Source organism: Antechinus flavipes, chromosome 2, assembly GCF_016432865.1.
Source record: "Antechinus flavipes isolate AdamAnt ecotype Samford, QLD, Australia chromosome 2, AdamAnt_v2, whole genome shotgun sequence".
In the NCBI taxonomy this organism is placed as follows: domain Eukaryota; kingdom Metazoa; phylum Chordata; class Mammalia; order Dasyuromorphia; family Dasyuridae; genus Antechinus; species Antechinus flavipes.
In genome coordinates, this window is record NC_067399.1 from 372026552 (window position 1) to 372052259 (window position 25708).

At 32.9% G+C, this 25708-nt stretch overlaps 1 protein-coding gene across 2 annotated transcripts in view; it reads left to right on the top strand.

Annotated features, from left to right (window-relative positions):
- Positions 1-25708, top strand: part of CDC42BPB (CDC42 binding protein kinase beta) — a 152044-nt gene that overhangs the window by 103602 nt on the left and 22734 nt on the right. For both annotated transcript variants that reach the window (XM_051978322.1, XM_051978321.1), the window contains exons 18-29: positions 2364-2469; positions 5392-5540; positions 7088-7182; positions 7273-7352; positions 12130-12219; positions 12641-12718; positions 15835-15940; positions 16487-16623; positions 17623-17762; positions 19980-20061; positions 21653-21869; positions 24670-24732. In XM_051978322.1, coding sequence (XP_051834282.1) covers positions 2364-2469; positions 5392-5540; positions 7088-7182; positions 7273-7352; positions 12130-12219; positions 12641-12718; positions 15835-15940; positions 16487-16623; positions 17623-17762; positions 19980-20061; positions 21653-21869; positions 24670-24732 — 1343 coding nt within the window. The remainder of the gene's footprint in view (positions 1-2363; positions 2470-5391; positions 5541-7087; positions 7183-7272; positions 7353-12129; positions 12220-12640; positions 12719-15834; positions 15941-16486; positions 16624-17622; positions 17763-19979; positions 20062-21652; positions 21870-24669; positions 24733-25708) is intronic.

The window sequence follows — 25708 nt, forward strand, 5'->3', positions numbered from 1 at the left end:
TATATGTTAAATATGTCGCAATATATCCTAGATACAATATATGTGTGCAGAACCGAACAGTTCTCTTGTTGTACAGGGAGAATTGGATTCAGAAGATAGAAATAACCTGGGAAGAAAAACAAAAATGCAAACAGTTTACCTTCATTTCCCAGTATTCTTTCTTTGGGTGTAGCTGCTTCTGCCCATCATTGATCAGTTGGAACTGAGTTAGATCTCTTTGTCAAAGAAATTCACTTCCATCAGAATACATCCTCATACAGTATCGTTGTTGAAGTATATGATTTCTTAGTTCTGCTCATTTCACTTAGCATCAGTTCATGTAAGTCTCTCCAATCCTCTCTGTATTCATCCTACTAGTTCTTTCTTAATATTCCATAACATTCATATACCACAATTTACCCAGCCATTCTCCAATTGATGGGCATCCATTCATTTTCCAGCTTCTAGCCACTACAAACAAGGCTACCACAAACATTTTGGCACATACAGGTCCCTTTCCCTTCTTTCATATCTCTTTGGGATATAAGCCCAGTAGTAGCACTGCTGGATCAAAGGGTATACACAGTGTGATAACTTTTGGGGCATAATTCCAGATTACTCTCCAGAATGGTTGGATTCGTTCACAACTCCACCAGCAATGCATCAGTCCCCCAGTTTTCCTGCATCCCCTCCAGCATTCATCATTATTTTTTCCTGTCATCTTAGCCAATCTGACAGGTGTGTAATGGTATCTCAGAGTTGTCTTAATTTGCATTTCTCTGACATGATCCCATCTTTTGAGTTTAAGGTATTGATTGCAGGTAGAGAAGAGAATAAGCATTTATATAGCACCTACTATATACCAATTACTGTGCTAAATGCTTTACAAATTTTATATTATTTAATCTTTACAATAGCCTTGTAAGTGCTATTGCATTACATTTTACAGTTGAGGAAAACTGAGACAGAGATATGATTAGTGTTTGAAGCCAAATTTAAACTCAGGTCTTTGATTCTAGATCCTGTATTCTTTCTACTGTACCACTTAGGGTAGTCAGGTAATTGTGCTTATTTTAGAGATAGGAATGTGGAACTTAGAAAAGAAGTTAAAGCTGAAATTCTAGATTTGGGAATCATCTATATAGGAATCATCATTGAATCCATTGTAGTGAAAAAGATTTTTCTTTGGAGAGGGTATAGAGAAAGAAAAGAAAGGTACTTCAGGATAGACCTTGGAAGAATGCTAAAGAATCAGGAATCCTCAGATATCCTTTAGGATATCTGCTTAGTGAAGTAGGAAGGTGCTATAAGTATTGGAAGTGGAACTGTGTTTAGGCTCTAGAGCAGTGAAAAAAAGATTCTGTATGTTCATTGTTGTGACCAGTGAATCATTAAAGTGGATGGTCATAAATTCAAGGACGACTGGATTTAAGGGGTCAGAGGTCATGTTGAAGACATACAATAGATTAACATAAATGATGAAGAGAGCTAAAAAGATATGGAATTTCAAATTTCAGAGCCTTAGAAGTGCTAAGAAATCTATGAGCTTATGTGTGAACATGATTGTGCAATAGGAATAGAGAAGGAAGTTGACCTGTCCAAAGCTTTGAGATTGATAGCAGGAGTTAGGGTAGAGAAGAAGATTCTATGTTAGATAATAAATCAGTAAAGAAAGTCAGGATATATATTAACAAAAATAATTAAAGAGTACATTTAGTTTATTTCATCTTTCTTAATACCATGAGCTTAAATTTTTTTTAATGCCAAATCATATTTTCTGTTCAGCTGTTTATTTAAATTGTATCAATAATGTCTGACTCTTTGTTCCCCCTTTTGACAAAGATACTAGAATGGTTTGCTATTTTCTTCTCCAGCTCATTTTGTAGATGAGTAGCTGAGGCAGATAGAGTGAAGTGACTTGCTAAGGGTCATTTAGCTAGTAAGTGTGTGAGGCCATATTTCAACTCAAGATGGTGAAGCTTCCTAACACTCCATCTACTGTGCCACCTAATTGCCCCTATTTAAATTATACTCTTCAATAAAATTACTTTTAATATTCTAGTCCTCTTATTTGACTTTCCTGTATGAAAAATAGTGTTGACATATATCTGATATTTTGTATATAGGAATGAGTAATGGAGGACTGTGAATCCTTGCAAGTTTCTTAGAAATTTCTGCTATGTTAATCAATCAACATTTGTTGTTTTATTCACTTGCTGTTAATAGTTTTGGCTAAGTTAGTACAAATATAAAAATTTAGGTTATTTTTGTTCCAAATATTAAAGGGAGCAAATATTTTTTCTTTTAAACAATTGTTTGAATGACAGTATTAGTGATGTATATGCTATTATAAAATAATTAAATCTTTGCTATATGATTTCCAGGGTAAGTGATGAAAAGGATGCCCGTGGATATCTTCAAGCTTTAGCTTCCAAGATGACAGAGGAACTTGAATCGCTGAGAAGCTCTAGTTTAGGATCAAGGACACTGGTGAGCTATTAGTTTATTATTGTAAAATTGTGTTCCTTTGCATTTGAGACAACTAGGTGACATGGCTAGAACTCCGGATCTAGAAATACAGCTTCAGGCAATTATAAGCTCTATCATTCTGGACAAAATAAATGAACCTCTTTCTGCCATAATTTTTACATCATTAAAATGGGAATCATAACAGCATATACTTCCTTGAGAACTTGTGAGTTTAAAATGAGTAGTGGTTTTTGTTAGAACTCATGAGTTCTCAGAAAGCACAATTGCATAATAAAAACCACAGGGTTCATGGATAAAATGAGATTGGCAACACAGTGTTCAAAAACTTTATAAATGACACATCCAAAAATGATAAAATTGTTAGCACAGTTTTATACATGTTAAATGTTTAATATATATGTAAATACTGCAGTCTTCTTGTGCTCCTGTTCCTAGGAGTCTGGGGTTAGCAGCAGAGTTTGGAGCAAATAAAATAAACCCTAACAGGGAAGAGCAACAAAGGCCATGACAGAAGTGGGCTTGGGCCCTGGGATGGGAGCCCAGAGTCAGAGAAGTGCAGAATACCCCTCCTTTGACTACAGCTCCTTATGCCTCAGAAGATAGACCATAAATATGGCATTTTATCTTGATTTGAAGTTGGCTTGTGGATTTGGACACCAGAAAGATTGCAGCTTGTGAATTATTGTGACATCATATAGTTTTCTTCATTCTTATTTGTTGTTTCTTTTGAAAGAAATGAATCATAAGCAAATTCAAAATTTGAGCTATGCTCAAAATGTCCCCCAATATATCAAATTAGTATTTTCAAAACAAATATTATATCAGAACTGACTATATTTTTAAAATGTGATTTAAATTCTAGCTATTATTAATTCCAGCACTAGCTGCACTTTTACTCATTCTGACAAAGTTAAACTTTACTTTTGAACTTTATTCTTCTTTTAAAAATCAGCTGAAATTCTTATTTCCTCTATGAAGCCTTTCCTGACCATTCTCCAGAATTGTTTAATTTTTTTCTCTCTTTTTTTTTTTTTTTTAGTTTGCCTGTTAAAGGCAGTTTTCAAAGGAAGAAATCCATAGCCACATGAAAATATGTCACTAATAATTAAAAGAAATGCAGATCAAATTCTGATGGACATGGCTGTCTTCAACAATGAAATGAACCAAATCAGTTCCATTTATTCAGTAATGAAGAGAACCAGCTACACCCAGCAAAAGAACTGTGGGAAATGAGTATGAATCACAATATAGCATTTTCACTCCTTCTGTTTTTGCCCACTTGCATTTTTGATTTCCTTCTCAGGTTATTTTTACCTTATGTCTAAGTCCGATTTTTTTTGTACAGCAAAACAACTGTATAGATATTTATACATATATTGTATTTAAGATATACTTTAACATTTTTAACATGTGTGGGTCTACCTACCATCTAGGGAAGGGGTGGGGTAGGGGGAAGGAGGGGAAAAGGTTTTTTTTTTTTTAATATTTTATTTTATAATAACTTTATATTGACAGAATCCATGCCAGGGTAATTTTTTTACAACATTATCCCTTGCACTCACTTCTGTTCTGATTTTTCCCCTCCCTCCAAGGAGGAGAAAAATTGGAAAAGAAAGTTTTGCAAGGTCAATGCTGAAAAATTACCCATGCATATATCTTGTAAATAAAAAGCTATAGTAAAAAAATTAAAATTAAAAAAAAAAGAAATCCAGATCAAAACTACTCTATCACTTCATATTCATCAGATTAGCTAAGTTGACAAGAAAGGAAATTGATAAATTGGGGGGGAAACAGATATTTTTAATGCACTGTTGATGGAACTGTGAAACAATCCAGCCATTTTGCAAAGTAATATGGATCATTTGAATGTAATTTTTTAGCATTTGAAAGATAAAGACATAACAATAACACTACTCCCCCTTTTTATTATGAGGGTAAAATAATATTTGTTAAGTTCTTTGCAAACCTTAAAGTTCTATATAAATGTTAGCTATTGTTTTTACCCATATTCTCTCTCTCATTTTTTAATTATAGCTTTTTATTGACAAAACATATGCATGGGTAATTTTTCAACATAGACCCTTGCAGAAACTTCTATTCCAACTGTTCCCATTCTTCCCTCTACCCCTTCCTCTAGATGGCAGGTAGTTCATACATATTAAATATGTTAAAGTATATGTTAAGTACAATATATGTGTACATATTTATACAGTTGTCTTGCTACACAAGAAAAATCAAATTTAGAAAGAAGGTAAAAATAACCTGGAAAGAAAAACAAAAATGCAAGCAAACAATAACATAAAGAGTGTAAATACTATGTTGTGGCTCACACTCATTTCCCAGTGTTTTTTCACTGGGTGTAGCTGGCTCTGTTCATTACTGATCAATTGGAACTGATTTGGTTCATTTCATTGTTGAAGAGAGCCACGTCCATCAGAATTGATCCTCATATATATAGTATTATTGTTGAAGTGTATAATGATCTCCTGATTCTGCTCACTTAGTATCAGTTCATGTAAGTCTCTCCAAGCTTCTCTGTATTCATCCTGCTAGTCATTTCTTACAGAACAATAATATTCCATAACATTCATATACCATAATTTTCTCAGCCATTCAATTTCCAGTTTCTAGCCACTGCAAAAAGAGCTGCCACTAACATTTTTGCACATACAGGTCCCTTCCCTTCTTTAATATCTCTTTGGGATATAAGCCCAGTATTTTATCCATATTATTAATGAATTATCTTGTGTTTCCATGAAGGCCAAGGAATTTTCTCTAAACATTTGTGTATTTAATTAAGATTTAAAATAAAGACTTCCTTTGAATATTGAAATATATAATGTTAAATATATAAATCATAATTAATGTTATTAATAAAAAACTTCTTTTTTAGTTAATATTAACATTTATTTAATTCTGCAGGATCCACTTTGGAAAGTACGTCGTAGTCAAAAATTAGATATGTCTGCCCGCCTGGAGTTGCAGTCTGCTCTTGATGCAGAGATACGTGCCAAACAGCTCATTCAGGAAGAGTTAAGGAAAGTCAAAGAAACAAATCTAGCCTTTGAAAGGTACTAATAATTAACAATGATTTCTCTGTTTTTATGCATTCTATTTCAATTTAATGACCTTATATATTCTTGACATTTTTAAAAAGTAATTTGTTACTTTGAAAATGGTAAGTTTTCTTCACTTGTGCAGCAAAATCACACATTTTTCTGTGATAATTTTCTATGAAGTTATCCACAAATCATCCTAGGAAATCCACACCATTCCCATTTTTTTTATGTCTAGATTCTTTATACCTTTTATTTTATTTGTTTATAATTTTCCTTTTGCTATAAAACTAAAAATACAGACTTAAAGTTACTGGTCCATTCAGAAATTTAAATAATTATGAAACTTTCTTTTATGAATTTGTAGAAATTCTCATTATGGTGATGAGATTATTATTGTTCTAGAATGTATTTTTTTAACAAAGATTATTATGACCAATTTGCCAGGCATGAATGGATTACCTAATTGGATTGTGAGCAAGCACCACCTAGGTACTTAGAGCAGGGAACTCTCTATTGCCTCACTTTTTATTCCCAGCCCTTAGCTTCAATGCCTGCCATATAGTGGTTGCTTAATCGGTGCTTACTGACTGGATAATTATCATGCGAAGATTGGATGACCAGTTGTTAATTAGTAGAAAAGGAATTTTTGTTCAGGTATGAATCAAACTAAATACCTCAGGTTTTGTGACAGTGTCTTGACTAGGACCTTCTTTCATGCTTATTTTGAATCTCCATAAGGCTTAATACAGCACCGTTCTGCAGGTGGTGAGCGTTGCTGATTTATAGTCTCATCATTTTTAATCCAAAATGTTCTTACCAGCCACTGATTAGAAAAATTTTTCAGAAAATTGTTTTTCTTCACCTGATGCAAAGGGGGATTCTTCTAGTTTGTTTCCCAAAGCAATTTCCATAACAAAAGATAGTAACTGATTTCCTCCTCTGTCTTGAAGCCAAATGCCAGCTGCTTTTTGGGTAATTGTTTCTTATGTGTAGGCTGATATTTGAAATCTTGACAGGGAGAGAAAAAAAAGATATTTCTGTGTCTTCCACAAATTTCTACTACAAATCCCTAAAGGAAATGGAACTCTTCTGTGATGGTCAGAGCTCTACTTTTTGGAAAAGGGATGAAGTTGCTTCTTTGATTAAGTCTGCCACTTGTTCCCATTAAGCCTTAATGTTTACTTTAAATTGATATAGCATGCCTTGGTATTAGAAGCTAAGAATTAACTTGGAATTACTGAGTCATAATCTTGCCAGTAAATTTCTCAATTTGGGTGTGCATTATCTTTTTCTCCGATGAAAAAACATGAGACTAATAATGCTAAAATACTAAAATGATTATGACAAAGTTTCATAGTAATAAATAGCTTGGAAAATTGTAATGAATCTAATATAAGTTCTGTGTAAATGTTTGTAATTTTAAAGCATGTTTATTGTGTAGATATTAATTAGCAGTATACCATGATTCTAAGTCTACTGATCCATCAACTAAATCTCATCATAAAATATAAAATATCTTTTTTCCATAATACTAAATCCAATTACATTTAACATTTTAGTAAACTAAAGGAATCTGAAGCAAAAAATAGAGAATTATTAGAAGAAATGGAGAATTTGAGGAAAAAAATGGAAGAGAAATTTAAGGCAGATACAGGTAAATTATGACTTGAGTTTCTAATAAATTGCTTTCAAATAATTTTGTTTTATCTTAACTTTAAATTTATTAATTGCTTTTTCCTTTCAGGCCTCAAGCTTCCGGATTTTCAAGAATCAATTTTTGAGTATTTTAACACTTCACCTCTTGCTCATGATCTGACATTTAGAGTAAGTTTATAAGCCAAATAATTTGATTGCAGAAATATGGGGGTTATTAATTTTTTAACAAGTTGAAATCATATTATCAAATACCCAAAACTTATCCATGGAATAAACATAGTTAATGAATATCTGATTAAGCATCATAAGTGAATTTTGAGTTGGAATTGACTTATGATAGTATATTTATAAATTTGCCCTTCGAAATGGTTAAAATCATTCCAGGGATGAACTCTCCCAAGATAAGCAGTAGCAGATTCAAATAATTCTTACTTGTCTCAGAGATTTACTGGCTGCCTATGAACCTGGCTTTATGCTTCCTGGCTAGTAGTGTTCTGCCTTACTGAGCTATTATGTCATTTTTATTTATTCAAATAACATTTTTAAAATACCAACTGACTATATGTGTTCTACACTGTGCTGACTTTCTGAGATCCAGAAAACAACTCTCTTTCCACATGATCACACAATTAGATTTCATTGATTTGTGGGTAGTGACATAATTAAGATTGAGATAGAGAGGGAAAGAAAGAAAATAAATTCCAGCTAGACCTTATTGCTTTTGAAAGATTATGAGTTTTTCATTGAGATACCTTCCTTCCCTCCAGACACATTTTTCAGTAAATTTATTTGTAATACAAGCAATTCAGAACAAGCTTTCCAGGGTTAATGAATTGCATAACTTAAGAGGAAGCATCTGTTAAATGCTGACATGAATCATGCTTCCTCACTTTATATGTTGTAAATTCCAAATGGATATGTAGTGTGGTCCATTGTTTCAGTCCATTTTTATCTCAAACTATCAATGGACTCTTAAAAATAAGAAGCCATGAACAATCCCAGAGAGTTAGTGGTGGAAATGAATCTCATTACTGGGGGGTTCTTTAACCAACTTTTTAATGCTTAATATCATTCTGGTTACATATGTGGTCACTTTGCTTTCCAAATCCCTTTCATTTAAATTTTTCCAAATGATAGTAGTTCTTTCCTATCCATGTCCCTGAAAAAAAACTCCAGCTAATTGTGAAACATAGAGTAACCAATGACTATTACTGTCTTTGTAAACCTTACTACTTAGTGAATTGCATGGATTTTTCATTCCTTTGATAGAGGAACAGAGAAGAGAATTGCCAGCAATTAAGCTTTTCAAATGTCTTGTCAACAGTTTGTTGACATTGTATATTAATGAGAACTGGAAGAAAAACAACTTTTCTCCCAAATTAATAGAGAACATATTAAATCTCTCAAATTATCATGATATCCTTTTCTGATTCTTTCCTCACATGGCTGGCCACTCTTGACTCTTCTTTGCTGGATCTTTACTTCAACTCACTACCAAAGAATCTCAAGTCTATATCTTTCTTTTCTTCTTTTATACTTCACTTAGTGATCTTATTTGCTCCCATAAGTTCAGTTATCTTTTACATGATCTCAAGATCAATATATTCTTTCTCCTGACTTGCAGTCTCACATCACCAACCTGCTTTTTGGATATTTTGAATGGGATATCCTGTTGACACCTTACACTTACCAGTAACAGTACTTGTAATTTCTTTCACAAATCTTGCTTTCTTCCCAAACTCCCCCTACTAACTAGGGTATCCCTCCACTCACTCAGTCTCAAAACCTATATGTTAATCTAGACTTCTCACCCACAGTCATCCCCCATTTCCAGTTTATTGTCTTGTCATTCTTATCTTTACCACACTTCCATTATTTGTAGCCTTCCCTCCATTCACACTAACTGTGACCCTTATTCAAGCCCTTATCACCTCTTACCTATTCTATTTACAGTAAGTTTCTGGTTGGTCTTCCTACCCTACTGTGGTCCATCCTCTACTTAGCTGTCAAAGTGATTTTTGTAAGTACAGATCTATCTTTCCCTCTCCTCATACACACACAGGTCTTTTCTTAGTCTTACACTTTATTTAATTCTGTGTGATATGGTCCAGTGGCATTGGTGTAGTGGTTTCGCATACATCACACGCATCTTCCATCTGCCTTTTCACTGCCTATTTTATATAGAGGTAAAATGATATATAGGGTAAAGTGTAAAATAAAAAATAATCTCGAGGGAGGGAACTCACAGCTTAGAGAAAGGAGTATTTCCTGCAGAAGGTGGAATTTGAGTTGAGTGTTGAAGGAAGTCAGGGAAGTCAGGAAACAGATGAATAGAAATTATAGTGAAAATTGCCAGTGAAAAGAAAGAATTGGACCCTGTACACTCATATTGTTTATGCACAATTGTTTGCTTGTTATCTCTCCCATTAGAATGTGAGCTCTTCAGGACAAGGATTGTGTATTTGCCTTTATGTCTCCAGGGCTCAGTGTGCCTGGCACATAGTAATTGCTTAATAAATGTTTATTGATTGACTGATTAACAAATTTTTAAAGTAGTAAGTTTCATTGAGTGATCTTCTGGTCTAGTCTAATTCAAAAAACACTTATTAAATGATTTTAGGTTTCAAAGTACTGTGTTAGACACTGAAGATACAAAGATAAAAAATAGATCTGTCTTCCAGGAACTTATATTCTACTACAAAGAATCAATCCAATACCTGATAAATATAATAAACATAAGAACAATAATTTGAGGAAGAATTATCGATAACACAGGATCTTCTTGGAAGTTTGAGATAAAGATTAGGTATAGGAATGGAATGTTCCTAAATCAGTTGGGATAAACAATACCTGTTTTGTCCAGAGCACTATCCTAGACCCTGAAGCATAGATACCAAGATTAGACATTTAGTCTCTGTCAGTATAGCGTTTAATCTGATAGAAGGAGATGATATATAGAATACAAATCAAATTCATTGCACTCAGACTTCTCCCCTCCCCCTCATATTTGAATAGATCTATCTTATATTTTCTTTTTCTATTTATCTAGTTCAAAGAACTCAGTAGAAAGAAAGTTCACTTTTTGTTTTTTGTTTTTTTAAACAAAGGCTTTATATTTGAAACATTCCCAGAAGTTTAAGCAAGTTTTTTCTAATTTGCTGGCCAGCAATATTTGCAAAAACCTGAAGATTGTTCAATTTGCTACTAATAACTTTGATGGAAGTTGTTGGTTTTTTTTTTTTTTTTTGGGGGGGGGGGGGAGGAGGTGGTGGTGGAAAATGATCCGTTTTATCAACTATTACAACAATCAAAATTTGTATTTCTTCTTCATTCACACATCTCTGCTAGTTTTTTGGAAAGTTTCTGCTAATAGATTGTGCTTTCCTCAGTTTCTCATCTTAATTAAAATGACATCACTAAACTAGTGAATTTTGTTCACTATATTAATTTGCATAATTTCTTTTAACCAGCTAAATAAAACTACTTTTATTAAGTTTTCATAAAAAGCTTTACAATAAAATTGGGTTACTTTGTAGATATAGATTTCTGAAGATAAAATCCTCTAATTCATTTGTCATGTCTCATAATACAGAAATCATCCTTTTTAGCTTTTTAATTAGCAAACAATCTAGCATCTCTTTTTTAAAGTTTTAAACATTTTTAAATACTCTTCTGGATTTCTAGACAATTATAGCTGTATAATTGTTTTACTTGTATGGGCTACCTTCTTATTTGAATTTGGCTTAACCAATTATAAAAATCATGTTCATATTAGTTTCACCATTCACCACATTCCTTTTGTATTTCACAGAGTCTGGCTATGTAGATACTTCAGCCTGGGTTTTTGAATCATAGTTGTACTCTTAACGCTTATTCTCACAAAATGTTAATGTTTTTGGTAATTACATATTAACTTTAGTGAGTATTACTCACTAAAATAATAAGTTTTAAATGGTTGGGGGTCTTTATATAATTACAACTAATCTTGCTAAATTCATTTAGAGATTTTTTTTTAAAAATTGGTTAAGAAATTAAATGCCTCCTCTGCAATTTGTAATCATATTCATAATAATCTGATTGTACCCAAACATAGTGAGTCTGTCATGCTCTCTGGCTTTTAATTCTGGGCTGTACCTTCAATATGGTTCTCAGAAAACTAGAATTTCTGCCTTGAAAAATGAAGCTAGTTTGTCTTAAGAGAAATAACAAGAAGTCATAGGCATATAGTATACTTAAAGAAAAGGCTTATACTTACAGCATCATCCTCCTCAATATGTCCATATGGATGATAAAGCAGATCAGATGATGAAGGTCAGATACTTTGCATTTTTTTGGTTATTGGAACAGGAGACTAAAAAGAACTTGGCATATTTAAAATACTTAATCTTCATATTTTCTATTCCTTTGTTTTGTTTTTTGAGACCAGATTTGCCTATATTATGTCTAGCTTCAATTCACAGATTTGAGCCATTGCTCACTCACACAGACATAACCTCTTCTATTTCTGATTTTGATCATTTCACCTCTTCCGGAGGAGTTTACCACATCAGTGCTTAACTTAGTATGGATGTCAAATCCGTTAGCCTTATGGTAGCCCTGAACTCCCAAAGTCAAATGAGCCAGCAGCCTCTGCTTCTTCTGTAACAAAAAGTAACAAGATGCATCATCATGTCCAATGATCTTTTATTACTTATAAACATGTCACATTGTTTCAGAGAGTATGAAATGCTAATTTATAAACATGGTAAGGGTTTATAATTGATTTAAGAAAGTCAAACTTTTAGTACTATACTTACTGAGAGGAGTAAAAAGAGGTTAGTTAGAACTTTAAAAGAAATACAGTTTTGAGACCTCAATACCCCATATTATGTAACAATATATAATTTGGGAAACAGAATTCAAAATTTTCTAATTATCATTCCTACTATTTTTTTTTATTTTTCAGAGTAGCTCAACTAATGATCAAGAAACACAAATTCCCAAACCAGAAGTTTCACCATCCACTTCAGTTTCCATAAACACAGAACAGCAAGAAGTAAGTCTGCTGATTTTAGTCTACTAAGAGATTCACCCAATTTTTACCTTCCACTAGAATGTAATCATTGTGATTATTATTAATATAGTTGTTAATAATATATTAGTGTTTCTTTGGAAATATTACCCATCGTGAAAAGAAGCACATTCTGGCATTAAGTGTACTTCTTAGTAGCCTTGGTGCTTTGCTTAATGGACAGTTTTATAGAACCTCTTTTTGGGCTGTTTAATAAGTGTATAATGTGCTTTATTTGTACCTTTAATTATTAGTGAACAGGCTTTGAGCATTTTGAAGATTTTTGTTAAAATAATAAATCACAACCGTAAATGTAAAATAAATGAATTTTTAAAAGAAATAAACCCCATTTAATATGGGAAATTAAAGAAAAAATTGAAAAAACACTTGTATCTCTTTATTATAGGAAACAACTCGTTCTCAACAGAGGGGACCAGCTGTTTCTTCTCCCACCATTCAGTCTCTTTCTCTAGCTGTACCAAAGGTAGGCAATCTTATTTATTAGGACTTTCATTTAGAAAATAATTGGATTTCTACTGGGGAGGATATGGCATGTATACATTTAAGAGCAAAGTAAAACTCTAAACAAGATAAACTGGGAAAATTTTAAAAAGCAAAGAGAACTTCCCCAGTTTTCCCATTTATAAAGCAAGAAAGGTGGCACAGTAGATAAAGTCCTGGGCCTGGAGTCAGGAGACCTGAGTTCAAATGCAGCCTGAGGCACTCAATAGCTTTGTGATCTTGGGCAAGTCACTTAGCCTCTGTGCTGCCTCAATTTTCTCACCTGTAAAATGGAGATAATAATGGTACCTGTCTCCCAGGATTGTTGTGAAGATCAAATGAGATCTTGTAAAGCATTAATTAACATAGTCCTGTGAAGACTTGTCCTCACCTAAATGGGGGAAATTTAGGAAAATAAAGGAACCCAGAGAGCAAGAAGGAAATTTGACAGCAAAAATAGAAAGAGGCTGTTATCTCTAGTATATCTGAGTGTGGCCTGATTAAATAAATCTTGAATGACTAGTCTAAGGGCCAAGGTCAGGGCTCTACCCGTCACTGCCAAGAGCCTTTACTAGGCCTCGTTTTGTAATAAAATATCAGGTCACCAAACAGGTGATTGCCATTCCCTTTTTTGCCATTCCCATTAGTTTCAGTTAATAAGGATATTATTCTTTATGCTGGATGTACTAAGAAGGATAGCCAAAAGATTGGCAGGTAGAAAGGCCTGGAGAGACTTACATGAACTGATGCTGAGTGAAATGAGTAGGACCAGGAGATCATTATATACTTCAACAACAATGCTATATATATGATGATCAATTCTGATGGACGTGGCCCTCTTCAACAATGAGAATCAAATCAGTTCCAGAAGAGCAGTAATGAATTGAATCAGCTAAACCCAGCGAAAGAACTCTGGCAGATGACTATAAACCACCACATAGAATTCCCAGTCCCTCTATTTTTGTCCACCTACATTTTTTATTTCCTTCACAGGCTAATTGTACACTATTTCAAAGTCAGATTCTTTTTGTACAGCAAAATAACTGTTTGGACATGTATTAAAACCACAACAACAACAATAACAAAAGATTGCTAGGTAAAGAGTCAAGAGAGGAATCACTTTATAGCTCTGTGAATATAGGCACATCACTAAACTTCTAGGAGCTGAGGTTTGTTTCCTATCCTGAAAAGTGCGAATAATAAATGTAGTCCTTTCATTATAGCAAATCAGATAACAGCTGTGAAAAGTGTTTAACAAAACTTCAAATGGCATATGTATCTTGTTATTAATTTAGATACTTTTAAAAGATACTCAACCATTAATTAAACTAATTAAGATAGGAATATATGGTTTTTATGTCAGACCAGTTAGAAGTTTGGGGCTGGAATTCATATTACCCTAGAGAGCTATATATTAATTCTTGATTTTTATTTTTAGCCTATCAAAACTTCTCTTTACACTTTCATTTACTTATATTTTTTGAGTTTCAGTCCCTCTTTCTCCCAGTGCTATCTATACATATGAAATCATGTGAAATTTTTCCTTAGCTTTGTTGCAAAATTAGGATGTGGGAAATGCAAGAAAAATAAAGTAGAAAAAAAATGCTTCAGTTTGCATTCATTTCATTAATTCTCTCTTTGGAGACAGAGCATTTTTTATCATGGATCTTGTGGAATTGTTATGGATCTTTGTATTGACTGGATTAACAAAGTCATTCATAGTTGAACATAATTACAATATTTCTGTTACTGTATGTAGCAGATTATGCTCACTTCACAAGACTTCCCTCATTTTTCTGAAATCATCCTATTTTCTTACAGCATAATAATGCATCAATGCTAATGAGTAGGCATCTCTTTGATTTCCTATTCTTTGCTACTACAAAAAAATCTATAAGTTTTTTTGTATGGATACATCCCTTCCTTTTTCTTTGATCTCTTTGGGATATAGACTCAGCAGTGGTATTGCTGAGTCAAAAACTATGAACAGTTTTATAGTCCTTTGGTCATGGTTCCAAATTATTATTCAGAATGGCTGAAACAAACTCCACCAGGAGTGTATTAGTGTCCCTGTTTTTTCACATCCCCTCCAGCTTTTCCTTTTTTCATTTTTTATCTTATTAGCCAATCTGATAGGTGGGAGGTAATACTTCAGAGTTGTTTTAATTTACATTTCTCTAATTACTAGTGATTCAGAGCATTTTTTCACATGACAATCTTCTGAAAACTGCCTCTTCATACTCTAACCATTTAGGAATTGAAGAATGACTCTTTTTATTATTATTATTATTTTATTTATTTATTGAAGTTTTTTATTTTCAAAACATATGTAAGGATAATTTTTTTCCACATTGTTCCTTGAGAAACCTTGTGTTCCAATTTTTCCTCCTTTTCCTCAGCCTTCTCCCCTAGATGGCAAGTAATCCAATATATGTTAAACATGGTAAAAATATATATCAATTTCAATATAGGCATACATAGTTTTATAATGATCTTGCTGCACAAGAAAAATCAGATCAAAAAGTTAAAAAAAAAAAAAAGAGAGAGAGAGAGAAACTAAAATCCAAACAAACCAAAACAAAGAATGTGAAAATGCTATGTTGTAACCCACCCTTAGTTTCTACAGTCTTCTTTCTGAGTGTAGATGGCTCTCATCATCACAAGATCATTGGAACAGCAATAGCTCTTATTTTTATAAATTTGGTTTGGTTTTCTATATATTTGAGAAATGAAATCTTATTAGAGAAACTTGCTGTAAAATTTTTTTTTTGAGTTTCCTGAATTTGACTGTTGGTTTTGTTTGTACCTTTTATATTTAATGTTATTAAAATTCTCTATTTTGCTTTCCATAATTTTCTTTTTCTCTTGTTTGGTCACAAACTCTTTTATCTACAGAGCTGACAGGTGGTTTTTCCATGCTCCCCTAATTTGCTTATGATATTATTCTTTATGTTTAAATCATGTACTATCTATTTTAACTTTATCTTTGCCTATGCCTATTTTATATCAATCTGGTTTTGAGTTTTCATTTTGTTAGCAAAGTAATGAGTCTCTCTTTTTTAAAGTTTTTTTTTCACTTTTGTATATTTCTTTTTTTAGCCGAAAGCTCACCAATTCAGTGTCAAATCCTTTTCAAGTCCTACTCAGTGTAGCCACTGCACTTCGCTTATGGTTGGATTAATTCGACAAGGTTATGCTTGTGAGGGTGAGTAAATTGTTTTTGACATTAAATTATTGAAATCTCTGTATTTGAAGCATTGGTCAATTCAGTAAAAGGTAATTACTGTAAGAATTTTAAAGTCAACTCTTGTTGCTAGAAGAGACACTCCAAACTCCCAGTATAATACTCTTGTAATATTTGCTATCTACTTTCTACTTGGTGCCACCTTTTATACTTTTGTTCCCCTATTAGTGCTGTGCATTTGAGTCTTTATCCCTCCTTGACAAAGTGTTCAGAGGAGTATAAAACTGGCTTTTACTTTAAATGAATATGTTGGCAGTAACTTAAAACATGTAAAAAAGTTCAGTATTTAATATGTAATAAATATATAACCATATGTTTTTTAGGTGAGAAATGTGATTGTGGAAATTATAACAAATAAACTTTTAAACTTTCATGTACAATCTCTTCTTGTGACTATCAAACTTTGCTGCTCTTTTCTAGAGTTACTATTCATCTTTAAATGGTCTTCCTTTTATGTATAGTGGCTTCTTTTTTAGAATGTAATTGATAATGACTTGATTTTTTCAGTGTGTTCCTTCTCATGCCATGTTTCATGCAAAGACAGTGCTCCTCAGGTTTGTCCAATTCCTCCTGAGCAATCAAAAAGGCCTCTTGGAGTGGATGTACAGAGAGGGATTGGAACTGCATACAAAGGTTATGTCAAGGTAAGACTGAGGCAGCGATAGAGATAGAAAAAGCCCTGAGCTTTAGAAATGTCATGGTCTTAGATTCTAATCTTAGCTCTTTTCATCTTATAGCTTTATGATCTTGATTATATCATTAAACCTCTTGGGGACTTTGATTTCTCATCTTTAAAAGGATGATAATGATGTGCTATCCATCTCAAGGTTGTTGTTAAGATTAAATAAGGTACTATATATATAACATGTTATAGCTCCAAAGGAGTGCAAAAGTGTGAGATTTTAGTTGTTTATCTAATCTACCAAAATGTACTTGAATATTTTGACTTCAAAATGTGTACTCCTGCCACCACTGGAAACTCCAGTCCTTTCAAATCTTCATAGATAATCACTTTTGATATTCTGTGGTAAGAAAAAGGTTATGCTGTACCTAACCTTCTCATTAATTGATTACCATTCTGTCATTCCCAGATACCAAACATATGGGTTACTAAGCCCATATTTATAATCTTTCTAATTTAGTAGATCTTGCCAAAACAGTACTCAAATGAAATATTAGACTAAAGCTGGAAAATGGTTACAGTTATTTATAGTCAGGTTGGTTCTGAATTTTCTTTAATAAATAATAAAATGAATTTAAAAACTAAATACATTTGAGATTTATTTCCATGTAAGTTTATCTATTTTGCATGATACTTCCCTAAAATGTTGGTGAGGTAAGTAGATAGCAAAAAAAGTAGAAAAGGTAATCAGACCTTTTCTGAATCATAAACTGAACACTTCTCCTTCTCATTAGAAAGTTCTTTAAAAAGTCATACAAAGAAATAGCTCAGGTAACTAGAAAACATGGGATGAGGGATGGAATGTCATAATTTTTCATTGATCATTCACTACATATAATTCACTAATTCCTTGTTCAGAAGTGAGAAATCAAGTATATTATATTCTCTGGTTAATTTTTAAACTAATTTCAGTTTTAAAATATCTTTCTGGAAAAAAATGGTAAAATTTATTTCTTTGTAGATTCCAAAACCTACAGGGGTGAAGAAAGGATGGCAGAGAGCATATGCAATTGTCTGTGACTGTAAGCTTTTTTTATATGATTTGCCTGAAGGAAAATCCACCCAGCCTGGTGTTGTTGCAAGTCAAGTCTTAGATCTTAGGTTGGTTTATGACAAATGTTGATTTGGTTTATTAATTTTGTTTTCATTTTTATTTCATGAGAGTGTGTTGTTTTATATCATTGTAACTGTGATCTCACTTATAATTTGATTACTGTGTTATTCTTAAAGACAGTTAAATTTAGCCAACACTTAAAATATTAATTTCTCTTCATTGAAAAATCAGAAAAATAGACATTTAATGTGAGTATTTAACTGACAATGCCCCAAAAAAGTTTGTGTCTGTATATAGTATATTTAAGTCTATTAATTTTGCTTGCAGAATAAAAAAGTTGGAAAAATTGATTGTATACTTTAAAGTTAGTTCCAGGAAATGTAGAATCTGACCTGAATGTAATCTGTTGTCTTGGCTGACTTAATATTTAACATCATTTTCTAATATTTCTTCAGTTTTCCTGGAATTAAGAACATAGAGGAAACTTAGCATCTGCCTTCTTCAGTTCTATAAACATTAAACAACTAACTGTGTGCTTACTCTGCTTGACATTCAGAGAAGAATTCAGCTTTTGGCTTCAAGGAGCTTATAGTGTCATTGCATAATGAGCCATACATAGCAATAGCTATAATAAAAGTTAAAATGTGATTTAATATATGGGAGATATTAAAGGGGAGGAACTACTTTTAGCTGGGAGTACCAGAGAAGACTTCATATGGCTAAAAATGTCTGGGCTTAGCCATGGAGGCTAGAGAATATCAGTAGACAAAAATGGAAATATTGCAATTATAATAGGTGGCATGACCAAAAAGATGGATGGATGAAAAAAGGAGCAGAGTAAGATCAGGCCAAAGTAATTAATCTAGTTTATCATTAGATTCATTATTTGCTTTCACATCATTCGAGCCTGTTTGGAATTTAAGTCATGTTTGATTTAGTTCTTCTGTTTTCTCCTAAATGAGACTAGGAGATTTTAATATGCCTTTGTTAAGCATTTGATGTAAATTTGAATTTGCATATGTTGTGCATTGCCTAACACAGTGAATGTATTAAATTCACAAAGTAAAATGTTTGTCCTTGCTCACCAGTAGTTAATCATGTGTATGTGTGAAGACACTTTGGCATATAAAAAATTGGACATGTATCTTTCTCCTAAAATCAGTTTGTTATAAATTAGGAAGAATTTACCTATTTTTAAAAGCAGTAGTTCTAGTACATAGCTTTTTTTTATGTAACTCTTTTTGATGCAATTTATTCCACAATTAATGGAAATAGGTCCTATGGCCATTTTTTTGAAATGGTAGTCTGATTTCACCCATGTGTAATCTAAGTGATGTTTTAAGTACTGCAGTTATGAAATAGTATAAAGTATACTATATATAACAGATTCCCTACACATCACTCACCACTTGTTAAAATTTTCTTCAACTTTGGTGACACAGCTCAATTGTCGCAAAATCTTCTACAGTCTCCTTTCTTCCTTAATTAAAAATGATTCTCCTCATCACCATCTTCTTTTCATTCCTTCCCTGGTTTAAGTCTCTCTGACTTTTCATGGACATGTAATACAGAATTTTTTCATTTCTCCTTAAAACAGAAACTGGTCCTCCCTTCCCCCCAATTTTGTTCACTTCCTTGACCTGTTTGCGTCATCCAGAACAACATTGCATTATACATTACAAGTTTAATGTATAAAGAGTTTCTCTTAAAGTTAGGATAGCATCTCAATGAAATCCTCTCTCCAATAGGCTGTGTGCTCCTTAATCTTTCAGTGACCTAGGCAACTTTCTAATCCAGCAATTTTCAAAGCATGGTTCAAGGATTCCTGAGATACTTGGAGAGCATATGCAAGATCTAAATTATTTTCTTAATAGCACTAAGATGTTTAAGGTCAAATATAGTAAATATCAATAGATATAAAATTTGTAAGAGTTAAATGGATCTCAAAACCAAAAAATTTGAAAGCCTTTGCTCTAATATTATAAATTGGATTGTACTTGCTGGTCTGCATTAATATAGGGAGTTTCCTTACCAAAAGCTTTCTAATGCAATGAAGTTATAGGTCCAGACCAAAAAGAAAAATAAAAAATGCATCTTTTTTTTTCTTTTTTTGAAGAACAAAATTTATAATATAAACAAATCATTTATAGCTAGAAATGTGCAGGAAAGTAAAAGTGTTATAGAATGCTGTTTTTCTCTATTTTTCCCTACCAATTTTTATTATTTCATTGCTTTTTATTTTATTTTGTTTTGTTTTTTACCAGAGATGAAGAGTTTTCTGTGAGCTGTGTCTTAGCATCGGATGTTATACATGCCACCCGCCGAGATATTCCTTGTATATTTAGGGTATGGCTTCTTTTATTTCTAATTTTTTTTCAAGAGAGCTTTTTTAAAGCTTATGCTTTCATAGTTTTAAAAATGTTTATATTTAAATGATCATTGGTTACAGTTAAATATAAATTTTTAAGGTTTGCCAGTGCTCTACTCAAAAGATGTTTCAAACATATTTCTAAAATTATTCAGATTTGGAAAATTGATACTTTATTTCATTTTTGTTATTTGGTTATTGCCTTTTATTGCTGATAGTGAATATGATGTCTATAGGGATAAAAGTAGACTAATATTTTATATGTTCCCATCTTACTCCATATTTTTCAATGTGTCCATCTCATTTTCCAGAAGCCTTGCTACCTAGCAGCATTGGCATTCTCTCTTCACACAAGATTGCCATTTTAAGTGTGAGAACTCCAACCATTCCAGACATCTCTCTTCTCTCTTTCTCTTCTAAATTGTTCCTCTTCCTTTTTTTTTTTAAAAAGCATACCTAAAACTTCTTTTCTCCTTTGTATCTTTCCTGTACTACTTTTTTTTTCCCCTGATGCAATTGGGATTAAGTGACTTGCCCAAGGTCATATAGCCAGGAAGTGTTAAGTGTCTGAGCCCTGATTTGAACTCAGGTCCTCCTGACTTCAGGGTTGGTGCTCTATCCAACGAGCCACCTAGCTGCCCCTCCTATACTACTTTTTAAAAACTTGATTTACCAGTGTATTCAACTCTAAAAGAAATACTATGGTAAATTATTTTACAAAAGGGCATGCTATATAACAAGATGTGATTTTGTTTTCTTTTTTTTTTTTCAGTGTTTACAATAATCTTTAAGCTAGAGCAGAAATATTAGATGATGAAGTCAAATATTCCACATTTACCATTTTCTTTAGTAACGTGCCTTTAAAAAAATAATACTCAGAAGCAGTACAGTGAAATGCTATGTTGAACAGAAAACTAACAGGCCTTTCAGCAATATTTTAACAAAACATTTCTCTATTCAGAATATATACATAGTGTATGTAATAGAGGGAGAATTACAATCATACATGACTTAAAAGGTCACAGCAAATACTTGCTTAGACTTCATTAATGAGAACATAGGGAAAAACGCATAGCATTTCCAGTATAATTTGTATTAAAATGAAATAGTTCTATATAAGAAGTTATTCTTTCAGACACTGTTTTAATTATTACTGTAACTCAAGTAAACATTTCCAAAATACACTTTTAGGAAGCTGGTTTTGGCAAGAGCTTTGCATGTTATAAACTAACAGTATTACACATAATTCTTTTTTACTAATATGCTTCTCATTAAATACTAAATGGGCAGAAAATTGAGCAGAAAAGCTTGTAGAACAAGTTCAGCATGTCATACAAGCTACTGCTTGACAATTAGAGAAGGGAAAACTGAATTGAAAAAAATGTTTAACCCCAAGATTGGACTATTGCATTCTTCAGCAAGTACACCTGGGAAGAACTGAATTTTTGCTCCTGAACACATGTATTAGATTTATTTCTCTAAATATTAAATTGCTTTGTATTATTGGGATACAAAATTTTGTCTATTTTGTTTCTTATATTTGTGTTTTGTTTATTTTATATTATTAAGGTGACAGCTTCTCTCTTAGGCACACCTGCTAAGACCAGTTCACTGCTAATTCTAACAGAGAATGAAAATGAGAAGAGGAAATGGGTTGGGATCCTAGAAGGACTACAGTCTATTCTGCATAAAAATAGACTTAAAAATCAAGTTGTACATATTCCACAGGAAGCCTATGACAGCACTCTGCCTCTTATTAAAACCATCTTAACAGCTGCAATAGTAGGTATGTACCTTGGAAGATTCCATTTTAAAAAGTGTATTCTCCCTGTCATTAGGGAAACTGATGTTCTCAACATTGTGAACTTGTATATTTAAAATATTCCTTCCACAAATATAAAGGCTGCATATTTGCAGATTGAAATCATTTAAGGTTATAATTTCATTGTTTAAACTTTCTGGTATGTTTACTTGTAGAGGACTGAAACTCTTGAGTCATTGCACTGAGGCTGGTTCAAGCACTTGGGCTAATTACTGATTGGACAATACTCTATGGGCATATGCTTGAAAAATGGTCCTTCCCACTATCCTGTGCTGGCTCAGTGATTGGTGTATACAGAGGCTTGTAGGAGGGACTAGGGGGTGGAGTAAGATTTAACCCGAGTCACTCTTTGCAGTAGATGAGGGAGAAGGTAGTTGGGGAGATTCTGCTTCCGTTTTGTTCAATCCTGCATCTAAAGACCAAGAATAAAGACTAAGGACTTTTGCTTATCCTAATTCCGGCTAATTCTGGGGTGTCTGGGATGCTAGCGCGGTCGTCACATTTACTAGTCTGATTTAAATGCCATTCTCTAGATAAATATTTGAATACTAAATTTATATTGATATATACATTATTGGATTTAGATCTAGAAGGAATAGAATGACACCAGGTACAGAATCCTTAATCTCTGCATTCTGACACTTATTAGCTATGAGACCATGGCCAAGTCATGTCTCTATGGATGGCATTTTCTTCATTTGTAAAATGGGATTACTACTATGTAATAATTACTACATAAAGATTTGAAGAGACCTTATGTGACATCTTGCTGATCTTAACTAAAGCCAAGAGAGGCTGTTATTTGTCCAGGACCGCACAGTAACACAGACCTAGGATTTTTGCCCGGAGCCTTTTCTTATAAATTCATTGTTTTTTTCATTTGTAGTATTTTTCCTCATAACTACCTCACAAGATTGTTGTGAGGCATGCTTGCATGCATGCATGTGTGTATTTGTGTGTGTGTGTGTGTGTGTGTATAATATATATTTGTAAAGTGCCTTGTAAATGTCATTAATATAATCTAGTTAAATACTCACATTTTACACATGAGAAAGAAATCCAGAGAAATGAATGATGAACGAATGAATTTTTAAAAAATGTATTAAATGATTTTACTATGCTAAGTATCTTGGGTACAAATACAGTTTCTGCTCTCAAGGAGCTCACATTCTAATAGAGGAGAAAACACATATGGAAGGCTTCAATTGTAAGTTAAATAGAAAGGTCCTATGGTTTTTAGGGTATAGAAGCAAAATAGATGGTAATTCTTCCTCTTCAGTGTCATTTCTATTGATGTAATCATGCTACTTTCTGATCTTGAATCATTTGGCAGTGCTAAGGACTTTGGTGGCAAGAAACTTTCTTTTCTGGGCCTTCATTAGTTGTGATTGTTGCACCTAAAGAAGTATTTTTCAGCTACATCCCCACAAAGGATATTTTCCGGGATGAGAGTATAGGATCAGGGTCCTGGATTGTTTCTACTGAACTGTGAAATGGAGGAAAGAGGGAAGAATTATCTCTCTCTCCATAAGAGAAGATGGCAGTCTGTATGGATGGTGGTGGTGGTGGTGGTAATGATGATGGTGTTTTGACTTGCCTGGAATCTTGATTCATAAATCGTTGGGGATGGGTGACCCTTTCTTCACAGAGTTAGTTCCCTAGATGATGGCTCTGAGAACTGGATTGAAAGCATGACTTGTGATCTGAGAGGTTTTGTCATTCCTATAGCTCTTGAGTTTATCTGCTTTTTGGTGATGTTAGTAGTTATTGCAGAAAGAAATCCACAATGAATTTTTCCCTTCAATTGATGGTTACAGGGAGAGTGACTTAGTGAAATGATTCTCCCAAGCTTAAACAGGACTTGAACCAATAGGCAATGCTGTAGATATTGTGTCTGGAAATTTCTGCTAGTCCTTTGTCTCTAGCAATATCATTGCAGACCAAAGTAAAAAATTATGGCTGGATAATATACTTCTGAATGGTTTTGATTAACAAATTGATGTCATCCTGGAAAGATGTTTTCAGTGTTGCAATTGTCTTCAAAATTTTATCAGTGCTTTAGTTATTAAACTTAGGTGAAATCAAACACATTAGTAAGAGAGTCTTCTTTTATCACAATTTATGGCAGAATGTTCCAAAAAACATGTTGCGCTAACTCTAACAAGTTCAAACTTAATAGAGATAAATTGTACTTAGATTTATTAAAAAAAAAAAAAACCTTTAAATGCACAAGATGCATTGTGGATATATGAGAAAGACTTGGATGTTGTATAGACATCATGAGAAAATAATGATGCCAGAATATCTAATAAATTATTTATTTACAAGGAAAAATAATAGTCCACTATCATCTGACCTGCTAAGACCACATCTAGCACTTTATGTTATTTATGGATATTTTATTTGGATGGTAACCTTGATAGCATGCTCAGAAAATGAAAAACCATGGTGAGGACATACTTCAACAATTGTCATATCAGAAATACTTGACCAAACTGGGGATATATAAACTAGAAAAGAACCATTTTATGAGATGAGAGTCAACTTAGTTATCTTCAGATATGTAGAGCTATTACTTAAAGAGGGATTAGATTCATCCTTTTTGTCTTCAAAAAGCAGAATGAGTAGAAATGGATGAAAGTTAGGAGGAGACAAATTACAGCTCATTATAAGAATTTGACCATAAATGTTGTTAGAATATAGGACTTTTTGCAAAAGAATCTTAGTATTAACTATATTTCTCTCACCCTTTGTTTTAATACAGATCGGGATAGGATAGCCATTGGTTTAGAAGAAGGATTGTATGTAATAGAGTTAACTCGTGATGGTAAGTTATTATGATTTGGGAATGGTTACCATAATAATGTATCTCTAGTCTAGCTACTTCAGTGTAAAATACACCATCATTCAGCTGATTGCTAAAAAATAAATTATAAGTGAAATCAAAAGAAAAAAAGATGAAATTTATTCTAACTCCATGTGATTAGGCTTGTGTATTATGTCAGGTCCACCTAGTTATCCCAATAGCCAATGACCGAAATTCTTTTTAATTCATTTGAACCGCAAATTAAAATATGTTCTCCAAAATGTGTTAACATGATGAAATCTGTACATATGCTCTCTCTTCCTTCCCCGTCCCCTATCCTTCTCTTCCTCCCTCCCACATCCTTCCTCTCTCCCCCTCCCTCCTGGTTTACCTCCTTCTCTCTTTAAGGTAGGATTTAGGATTTAACATTTATATGCAACTATTTAATGTTAAAATACAAATATTAGAACTCTGTTCCTTAGGAATGACAGGATTATCTATAATCACACCCCTAGAAAGAACGTAGAATTTTTTTCCAGGGCTAATAACTACATTCTCTTTTCTTGTACTGGTACAGTTCCATAGCTTGGACTTGCATCTTTCATTCCCAACAATCTGTCAAGCTAATTATTGGCTAGACTCAAATTGTTTGACAGCCCATTAGTGAGTAAGTCAGTGAAGATATTCTCTTGCTTAAAGTGACCCTGAGTGGTGACCCAATTCTAGAACTGCCAGGGCACTGAATTGTTTCAGAGATGAAACACTCTTTTGATCTACCCTACTGATGGCTAATCTCCCTGTTTAGAACACATATACACTATTATTGATGAATTTTTTTTAAATTAGGGAGTAATTATAAGTGGAATTGACAAGCCCATTTGATGTTAGAACTGCATCCTTTGAGCGAGTGGTTTGGAAACTACATGAATATATGCCTTCTGTTCCAAGATTTACTGCCACTAAACTCACCTGGTTAAAATTCATCAGTTTATTCTTT